This window comes from Palaemon carinicauda, chromosome 42 (assembly GCF_036898095.1).
Source record: "Palaemon carinicauda isolate YSFRI2023 chromosome 42, ASM3689809v2, whole genome shotgun sequence".
Classification (NCBI taxonomy): domain Eukaryota; kingdom Metazoa; phylum Arthropoda; class Malacostraca; order Decapoda; family Palaemonidae; genus Palaemon; species Palaemon carinicauda.
Window position 1 is genome coordinate 35,407,580 of NC_090766.1, and position 11,231 is coordinate 35,418,810.

At 38.3% G+C, this 11,231-nt stretch overlaps 1 protein-coding gene across 1 annotated transcript; it reads left to right on the forward strand.

The window, feature by feature from the left end:
* The first annotated feature begins 6,823 nt into the window (after window positions 1-6,823).
* On the forward strand, window positions 6,824-10,648 carry LOC137633099 (uncharacterized). Its single transcript, XM_068365260.1, has 5 exons — window positions 6,824-7,298; window positions 7,765-8,361; window positions 8,598-9,705; window positions 9,820-9,966; window positions 10,264-10,648. Exons 1-5 carry the CDS (start codon window positions 6,824-6,826, stop codon window positions 10,646-10,648), a joined length of 2,712 nt encoding a protein of 903 aa, XP_068221361.1.
* Window positions 10,649-11,231: the final 583 nt, after the last annotated feature.

Consider the following 11,231-nt stretch of genomic DNA (forward strand, 5'->3'; position numbering starts at 1 on the left):
GAACTTAAATTTAATTTCATCATCTTGAATCATTAGTTGTTTCGATCCATACTTGATAATTTTATCATCTTGGATCTTCAGTCCTTCCGATCAAATTAATTGTTCAAGATAACTCTTCGTTTTTTTTAACTCATGCCCCTATCTGTTATCGTCCCATCATCATCATCATCTCCTCCTAATCCTATTGACCCAAAGGGCCTTGGTTAGATTTCGCCAGTCGTCTCTATCTTGAGATATTAAATTAATACTTCTCTATTCATCATCTACTTCGCGCTTCATAGTCCTCAGGTATGTAGGCCTGGGTCTTGCAACTCATCTAGTGCCTTGTGTAGCCCAGTTGAAAGTTTGTTGAGTTAATGTCTCTTGGGGAGTGCGAAGAGCATTCCCAAACCATCTCCATCTACCCCTCATCATAATCTCATCCACATATGGCACTCTAGTAATCTCTCTTATAGTTTCAATTCTAATCCTGTCCTGCCATTCAACTCCCAATGTCCTTCTGAGGGCCGTGTTCTCAATAGTCCTCCCAAAGCTTTCTAATTAATTCTCACTCTCCTTACATGACTCAACATTCCTACCTTACTAGAGAAACCCGGAATACCATTCCACATTCCTATTACTTAATTTGAAGCCAGAACTAAATAAGATGGAATGAATTCCTGGTTCCAGTCTCCGTGAAAATTACTCTTTTTAGCTTCTAAAATTTAATTTCAACCTAATCTCAGCTCGCCTGTTCACGTCTGAAAATCTGAGCTACTCTCGGGTCTGGCAAAAATTTCAAACATGATTTCCTTTGTCAAACTCAGAAGAGATGAATATTGATTGAATCACAGATAAATATACGTCCACTTGAATAAAAGATATACCAATTAAAACAATATATAATCCCACTTAAATTAAATATACACCCATCAAAATAAAAAAAAACATATAAACGCCCACTTAAACAATATATACAACCCCTTAAACAATATACACGCCCATTTATATAAAATCTACCCCCACTTAATACAATATGTACGGACACTGAAATGAAATATACGCCCAGTTCTTACGATATATGCGCCCTCTTAAATAAGATATAAACCCAGTTAAAACCATATATACACCCACTTAAATACAATATACACCCAGTTAAAACCATATAATATGCCCACTTAAACAATATATACGCCCACTCAAGTAGAACATATACCCACTTCAAACAATATATACTCCACTCAAATAAAATATACACCCACTTAAAACAATATATACGCCCACCTAAACAATATATACGCCCCCTTAAATAAAATAAAAATGAATTAACTTATCTTTGGCAGATATAACGAACTGTTAAAAATTTGCCGTAAAAAACGGTAAAAATCCCGGAATAAATATTGCCAAGCATTTACCATTTTGAAAATGAGATATCAACGCGGAGTGATATTACGGTCACCAACCCGAAGAGGATAATAATAAAGTAGGGTAAAATTATGGTCGCCTTTATTTTACTGAAATACGGCTGAGAACAGTATATCTGTACGGAGAATTTTCGATTAAGTAATTGGGTTTTATCAGTTTACGTAAAACAACGAAGAAAGAACTAAATTTGAATATATTTTGTACTATTTTCGAGACTAATTTTGTTTGCTTAAAAAGAGGAAAAACTTCTAAACTAATTATAAAATTTGAATACATTTTGTATTATTTCAGTACCTAATTTTGTTTTGCTTAAAAGGGGGAAAGAACTTCTAAAGTCATTATAAAATTTAAATGTACTTCGTTTTATTTTCGTAGCTAATTTTGTTTAGCTTCAAAGAGGGGGAAATAATCTCCCAATCTTTAAGGCTTCGTTCCATTAGCGCTCTGTTTGTCTCGAAAGCAAATGCAAAACTTTCCCATTGTAATATGCATACGAAAACTGATTTCTTTAGGGGGTGGGGGTTGGGATTTGAGGGTGAGGGTGGGGGGTGGGGGGGGGGGGGGGGGGCTTAATCGGAGGGATGCAGAAACAATAGGAAACATAACACGCTAATTTCTTTTCGTCCTTCTTTCCTTTGTATTATTCCAATTCCTCCTCGTACGAAGTAAAAGAAAAGGAATATCGGCTTTATTACAATTATTAAATCCAATTACAATGTTTTAATGTTTTTATTACTTTTAAAATATCTTATTTTAATTGTTCATTAATTCTTATATAGTTTATCTATTTCCCTATTTCCTTTCCTCACTGAGCTATTTATAATTGCTGGAGCCCTTAGGCTTATAGTATCTTCTTTTCCAACTAGGGTTGTAGCTTAGCTAGTAATAATAATAATAATAATAATAATAATAATAATAATAACAAGGATATTTACATCGATTTCCCATTAAATCTCAATCAAATGTGAATTAAATCTCAATTAAATCTTTATGAAACTTACGAACTAATGTACTATGGCATTTTATCAATTGATGCACATCGATCTGAAAAATTCCATTTATTACTTCAATAGCTAAATCAAAATTGTGGTCGGGAGGCTGTTCACAAACACACACAGGGGGTAAAACAGAACCACCTTCTAACTTCGTTGGCGGATGTAATAAAAGGGCCAGGAAGCTGTTAACACACACACACACGCACACACAAAAGAATAGGGAGTGAACATAATCTCCTAACAACTTCGTTGGCGGAGGTAACAAAATCGCCAGGAAGCTGTTCACAAACAAACACGCACACACACACACACTCAAACAGGTGGTAAAACATAACCTCCTTCCAACTTCGTTGGCGGAGGTAGTAAAAAGTTTTTAGAACATGACAAAACTTAGAAGAAAAAAATGATAAACGTGCAAGTTATTTAAGGGAAAAAAAACTGATAAATGATATGATTTCTTACGATGGACGAGATGATGACTGGTACAGTTGGCTTCATTAATTCCGGGACACTGATGTCTCCTTGTTTTCCCGTGAAGTGTACCACAAATAATGAGGCCAACTGTACAAGATTCTCGCTCCTAATTCACCAATGAGGATCAACAGGAAAAAACTAATTCAGGAAGATGATAACAGGGTGTTTAGAAAGCCCCGCCCCCCCAAGTAAGCGTTTTGAACAATAACTAGCTTTTAATTACAGTTAACTAAACAAATAAATTTCTCTACTTGAAAATCCCTTCAATTATCGACGAATTTCATAACATATTCATTCAACTGCCAATTCTGCTCTCTCTCTCTCTCTCTCTCTCTCTCTCTCTCTCTCTCTCTCTCTCTCTCTCTGAAAAGGCTGCTTTAATGCAAGAGCCCGTGGACCCTTCCTTTATAAGGGAAGCCAATCTAAAAGATACTCTCTTTTCCTTTGCATGATCCTACATCAATCTTACTCGCAACTCAGCTTCCCATCTTCAATCGCAGGAAATTGAGACTGAATAGGTGACGTTGCTCAGAGCCTCAAAATGGAAGTCGAAATCACAGATTGATTATTCTATTTATCGTTATCAGCACCTCGGTGTACCTCCCAGGCATTGTAATCTCTCTCTCTCTCTCTCTCTCTCTCTCTCTCTCTCTCTCTCTCTCTCTCTCTCTCTCTCTCTCTCTCTCTCTCTCTCTCCAAATAAATAAATAAATTAATAAATAACGGATTTTGAGCGAAGCAAAAAATCTATTTTTGGGTGAGGTAACCATGTCGTCCTGATGGAAGTTCCTAACAGGTATCTTTCTAGGGTATATTTGACTACAGTGATATTTCCAGAGAATTTTATCTTAAGGTATCCAGAATTCTAACTCCTGGAGCGAATATCCCTAAATAATCTCACAGGGATATCACATAATATCAGAGGACGTATTCTTGACACGTCACATAGCTATCTTCACCCCGAACAGTATTAACGCTTCGAGGGGTTACAGTGACAGGAATCTGAAACGAGAATGAAAAGAGAGCCACTCATAAGGCATCTCTCTTATTCTGTTTCCAGTGTGTATCTGATGAAGACGGTAGCGCTCTCTTTATTCCTTGTAGTGATATACGAGGTGTTACAGATACTGTATTATATAGAGGGGTCAATAAACCCTTTTACAATAAAAGGAAGGGTGGGTCCATCAGGACGACATGGCTACCTCACCCAAAAATAGATTTTTTGTTTCGCTCAAAATCCGTTTTTTGGGCTCAGGCCATGTCGTCCTGATGGAATTTTACCAGAGCATTACTGTATCTGTGGATTCTCAATCAGTGCCGTACTCTCAAGAAAGTATTTTCCTGGTCCGTCTAGACCTAGAGACCTATGATGTTACCGTCATACATCATTTCATCTAAGCATGAACTATGTTAGTGCTTCCTGCCCCCTACAGGGAAGAGTCGCACTAGACTCTGGAAAAAGTCTCGAGGAGTACATAATAATTATGGATAATAAAATGACAAGCTTGTATAGTGGTCTCGCCCTATACAATATAAAACAAAGTTTGTATAAGAGTCACCAATGTCAGAATGAATTTTTGACACCTTCCCCAATGTGACTACTCATAAACTATTGGATAATGGTTGTATCCGCATAGGAACAAATTTTGCCTCTTTGCCACTATTCCGTTAGGGTACCACGTCAACCCTTCAAAGGAATGGTTAGAGTGAGTGGACTTTTGCTTGAACCAGGGAACAGTCTTAAAAGACATACCGGGATAAAAATATCCATATTCTAATCTTAATGCTCAGTACATTTCTAATAAAATGAGTGTGGGCGAATAAGACTATGAACTAGTTTATTAAAATTTAATGAACGTACATATCAGATCAACATTTATAAAATTTATAAAACGTGGATGATATGCGTCAAAGCATAAAGAAAAACAGTCAACAGAAAATATTGTTTCGTCTACTAGGAAACAGATTTTCCACTTCAATTGAATTATTGATAATAATGATATAGTCTGTGTTAATGCAGAAACACAAACCCATCTAGTTGGTAAAACAATGTCGTTACTTTTGTAAGTGGTAGTTAAAAAGTTGAGAGGTGTAAACAAATTACGATTTCATCTTGCTTCCTAAAATTATGAAGTCTCTTTGGCAGTTCAAGCAAGGTTTTCAAGGAGAACAGTTGTATATATTTCGTAAGGATTCATTTTGGGCACACAGATGTAAGTTTTTTGACGAACTTATATGTATATATTTGTTTTATATGTCTTATTCATTTAATCGTTAAAAGGCGTAAATTGGTTTATTTGTGACATTTAGCATTTGATTGTCCTATAAATATGATAAAATGTGATTTAAAGTGGCAATGAAAGTGTCTTGTTTAGACAATTATATTTAATTAGCTTTGCAAGATGTATTATGGTACATCATGTCACCGTTATGACTTATTGAATATTATGGGCTATTTAATAATGTACTGTATTTAAAGTTTGTAATAATTCCTTTCAGGAATGAACCTACTGCTACTGTTACTACTGTTACTACTGTCACTACTACTACTACTACTACTACTACTACTACTGTTAACGGAATAAAGGTTGAAGTTGAATTTCTGAGTTTGTGTCGCCCATAACAATAGTTTATTCATCTTTAACATGAATACGGATCAGAAAGTCAACGTAGAAGACAATGGTGACGCCAAGGAGAAGTTACGCACCCTGAAAAACAAACAGACTGCTGCTCTCTCTGCCCTCACAAAGAAACGGAATGAAGTCAGCAAGTGTATGGAGAAGCCTGATAATCTCCATTTAGTAGACAGGCATGGAGGAGTTTGAGGAAGGGTTAAAGAAGTACAAAGACTGCCACAGTGATTACTTGTCTCAACTACCTGTCAACGAGCATCAGTCAGAAATCAAAAGGTTTGAAGATAAAGAATTGTCTGCCTTAGAATTCAGATTACAGGTGGATAAATGGGTAGCCACAACAGAAGCAAATTTGCAGGATTCTATGGACGGATCTTCACTGCGAAGCAGGTCACATAAATCCAAGAGGTCAGTTAAAAGCACGGCATCAAGTGTAAAGTCTTCTCTCATACAGGAGAAGGCAAAGTTAGCTGGTTTGCTTGCACAGAGGGCATTGCTTGAGAAACAAACAGAAATAGCCCAACAACAGGCAGAATTAAAAGCCAAGGAAGATTTGTTAAAGTTGGATGGTGAAATTGAAGCAGCGAGGGCGAGGGAGAAGGTGTTCCAGGAAGAAGTTATTCCATCGACAGACAAAGTTTTAAACCCTGAAACACCAGCATTTGTTCCCAGTCACAATGTGCATCAAAATAAACCCAATGTCACCGTGCCTTTTCTACCCATGGCACCTGCCCCAGAGTCATTCTACCAAAGTCAGCAACAGTTAGCAGCGGCTATGATGCTGCCTCATGCTGAAGTGACCAAGTTTTGTGGTGATCTTCTTGAATATGCATCATTCATGTTGGCATTTAATGACCGCATCGTGCCACACACCACATCAGACTCCAACAGGTTGTATTTCCTAAATCAGCATCTAGAAGGAAAGCCTAAGTCGCTCATAGCTGGGTGCATGTTTATGAATGCATCTGAAGGATACATTGAAGCAAAAAGACTTCTCTGGACAAAGTGTATGGAGATCCATACAAGGTTTCCGTGGCATACATAGACAAGCTAACCAAGTGGCCTCAAGTGAGAGGTGATAACAGTGAATCTTTGCAGGAATATGCTTTGTATCTTGTGAAATGTAATCATACCATGCAGTCATTGTCAAACATGCAGATTTTGAATGATTCGCCAAACCTTCAGAGGGTGATTTCAAAGCTGCCAGTGTATATTCAAAATAAGTGGTTGGATCATGTGATAAAGCTCAGGAAGCAAGGTGTTTGTGTGTGTTTCACCACATTAGTGGAATTTGTGCAGAATGCAGCAGAGGCAGCAATGGATCCTGTATTCAGCAGGGAAGCTTTGGGTAAAGTGTGTGTTTTTTCAAAGGCAAAGGCAAATCATGGCTCAAGTCAGACCAAGCAAAAATCGTTTGCAGTGACAGTGCAACCATCGAATTCTGTCAGCCAGTATACTAGGAAATGCCAACTCTGTAGTGGTCATCATGACCTTGAGGAGTGCCCTCAATTTCTGCACAGGAGTGTGGATGAAAGACGAGAATTTGTTAAAGACAACCGTCTTTGCTTCAGTTGTTTGGGCAATAACCACACTTCAAAAGGGTGTCTCAATCGACGGCTGTGCAAGACATGTAATAAAAGGCATCCTACCACTCTGCACATTGAGAATTTTAGGATGCTTGACAGCAACAGTGCAATTGTGTCACAAGCCAGTGCACAGTCTGAAAGTACAGGTCAAGGTTGTGCTAAGGGTCAAGATGGTACTCAAGGTGAAGGTCGCACTCCAGGTCAAGGTAATACTCAGACACTAAGTAATGTGAGGTCTTCTGCATGAACAATTTCTGATACAGTGTTGCAATCAATCTTGCCTGTGCAATTACGTGTAAAGGGTAGCGACAATGTAGTACAAACTTATGCCTTCTTTGATACGGACAGTACAGGTTGTTTCATTAAAGATAGTATCAAGGATCAATTAAATTGTAAAGGTATTGAAACAGCTATCAAGTTGCAAACAATGCATGGGACTGATACGGTTAAAACCTTTATTCTGAATGGTCTTGTTGTTGCTGATATACATGGTAATAATGATTTTGTATTACCAAAGGTATTCACACTAAAGGATAATCCTGTTAATCATGATCAAATTCCAAGGTATGAAATGTTAAAGGATTGGCCTCATTTATCAAGTGTTAAATAAGATTCCAGTGTATCAGCCAGAGTTAGACATAGGAATTTTGATAGATAGTAATTGTCCAACAGCTTTACAACCTTTAGAGGTTGTACCCCCTTCAGGTTATGGCCCCTTTGGAGTAAGATATTTACATGGATGGACAGTTAATGGGCCTGTACATGTTAAGGTTAGTTCAAATGGGGTTTCATGTCACAGGTTACTTGTATCTGATGTTCAACATGTTACTGACTGTATTACTGTTGAAAGTATTAGGAAGTACTTTGAGTTAGATTTTTCAGAAAGGGATCTTGGGTCAGTTCCTGATGAGCGTGGCTTATCTTTTGAGGACACAAGATTTGTGAAAAGGTGCCAGGATGACATTGAATTTAGAGATGGTCACTTTCAGCTACCCATGCCTTTCAGAGATCCCAATGTGAATCTTCCTAATAATAAGAAGCGGACTGTTAGCAGACCTAAGTGGCAAAGGAGGAAGATGAAGAATAGTGAAGATTACAGACAGCAGTACACAGCATTCATAAACAAGTTGTTTGAAAAAGGCTTTGCTTACAAAATCCCGGATGATGAGGTCAATAAGATTCCTGTTTGGTATCTTCCTCATCACGCAGTTTTTCATCCCAAGAAAGGGAAGATTAGGGTTGTTTTTTACTGTAGTGCCAAGTTTGAAGGTGTGTCATTAAATGATGCTCTGTTACAGGGTCCAAACCTCACCAATTCATTGACAGGAGTACTCATTAGATTCCGGCAGGAGGTTTATGCATTTATTGTAGATATATAAGCTATGTTCTTTCAAATAAAGATTCCACCTGAGAATCAGGACTATGTTAGATTCTTGTGGTGGCCTAATGGTGACATCAATCGACCTCTTGAAGAATTCAGAATGGCTGTTCTTACATTTTCGGAGCAATCTCGTCACCGAGTATTGCAAATACTGCATTGAAGGCCACATCAGACAAAGCAGATGAGAAGTATGATTCAACTGTTGGCAACACCATACGGCACAATTTCTATGTTGACGACTGTTTGAAGTCATGTGCTGATGTTCATACAGCAGTGAAGTTGGTGAAGGATTTGGTATCTGCAACTGGTGAAGGAGGATTTAGGTTAACTAAATTTGTCAGCAATTCAAGTGATGTCCTTAAAGCTTTGCCTGCTGAAGATTGTTCAGTTGAAAGTGACAAGTTTAATCTTGACATGGAGAGTTTAATGATGAGAGCCTTAGGAATGTTATGGGACCTTAAAGAAGACTCATTCAAGTTCTCAATTGAGCTCAAGGATAATCCATTCACCAGAAGAGGATTGTTATCAACTATCTCATCATTATATGATCCCCTTGGGTTGCTCTCTCCAATCATCTTACCGGCCAAGAAACTGTTACAAGAATTGTGTCAAGTTGAGGGTTTGGACTGGGATGAGAGGATTCCAGATGAGCCAGCTGAAAGGTGGCAACATTGGATACAAGGTCTTCATTTACTGGAGCAGCTTTCAATACCAAGATGCTTCAAGTCAAGTGGGTTTGGTAATGTGACAGGTTCAAGTCTTATATTATTCAGCGATGCAAGTACAGTTGGTCATGGTGTTGCAGCATACCTTGTTCTTCACGATGGAAACCAAGTTCAGTCAAATCTTGTCATGGGAAAATCAAGAGTATCTCCCAAAAAGGTGGTGACTGTACCTAGGTTTGAACTTACAGCTGCAACTGTGTCTGTCAAGGTTGCTCAACACATCCTGAAGGAGTTGGAGTTTACTGTTGGGATGGTAATGTTCTACACAGATTCAACAACAGTCCTTCACTATATTCATAGCAACACTAAAAGGTTTCCTGTTTTTGTAGCCAACAGAGTCAGGGTTATAAGGGACTACTCCCAGCCTGAGCAATGGAGATATGTAAACTCCAGTGATAACCCTGCTGATGTGGCATCAAGAGGTATTAGTGTACATCAGTTTTTGCAGTATGACGAATGGTTTCATGGCCCATCATTTATTGCATCTGATTATTTTCCTTCACAGGAGTATGTGTGTGCAGATTGTGTTGATGATAAGAGTGAACATGTGTCTGCGGTCACAATTTCTGAAGAACATCATGGGTTTACAAGATTAATTGAATATTTTTCTTCATGGTCAAGGTACCAAAAGGCAGTTTCTGTATTTCAACAACTAAAGTCAATCCTTAGTGGTAAAAGGAAAGGTTGTGTAACCACTGATGCTGAAAGGGCAATCATAATGTATGTTCAACGGGAGGTGTTTGGTGATGAAGTGAAGGCTTTATCAAGGTAATTGTTAGTTGGCAAGAGTAGTCCAATATATAAGCTTGACCCCTTTCCTGATTCTGAGGATGGATTACTGAAGGTTGAAGGTAGGATAAGAAGGTCTGATATTCCACGGTATGCCAAACATCCCATACTGTTACCAAAGAAGCATCACGTGACTACATTGTTGATACGACATGGGCATGAATTATTAGCTTATTCAGGTAGAAACCATGTTCTCTCAAATCTAAGGCAGAAGTATTGGATCATCAATGCTAATGCAACTGTCAGGAATGTGTTATTTCATTGTGTTACTTGCAGGAAGTTGAAAGAACCAGCTTTGAGTCAAAAGATGGCTGATCTTCCAGCAGACAGATTGGAACATTCACCACCATTCAGTAATGTTGGTATTGACCTCTTTGGACCCTATTACATCAAGGAAGGAAGAAAGGAGTTAAAGAGGTATGGTGTGATATTTACCTGCTTGGTTAGTAGGTCAATTCATATGGAAACTACAAACACTTTACAATCTGACTCTTTCATAAATGCTTTGCAAAGATCTGTTTCTCGAAGATGTCATCCTAAGGTTATCAGATGTGATAATGGAACCAACTTCCATGGGGCTGAGAGAGAACTTAAGGCAGCTCTTGATGAGATGGAGGAAAAGAAGATTGAGAAGTATTTGTCGCATCACCATATTGAATAGAAATTCAATCCACCTGCAGCAAGCCACATGGGTGGTTGTTGGGAGCGCCAAATCAGACCAGTTAGAAAAGTGTTGTCTGCACTGGTGAAGGAATTTGGTGAAAGGCTAAATGATGAAAGTTTACGGACTCTGCTTTGTGAGGTTGAGAGCATCGTCAATTCAAGACCGTTAACCACTGTAAGTGACAGCATAGATGACTTTGAGCCACTAACTCCAAACCATTTGTTGATTCCAAAATCTTATGTGATCCCTCCCCCTGGCTTGTTTAAAAAGGATGATGTTTACATAAGGAGAAGGTGGAGATGCGTTCAATATCTGACCAACCTGTTTAGGTCAAGATTTAGAAAAGAGTATTTGAGCACTTTACAGACTAGACAAAAGTGGAATGAACCAAGAAGAAATCTAATTGTTGGCGATGCGGTCTTGGTAAAGAGTGACATTGAGCCAGCCAAGGAATCACTGGCCAATGGGGCAAGTGATAGAAGTATACCCTGATGACAAAGGAACAATTCGCAGTGCCAAGATTAAGACACTTTCTTCGGTTATTGTCCGTCCTATTCAGAAGCTAGTGTTATTAGTTGAA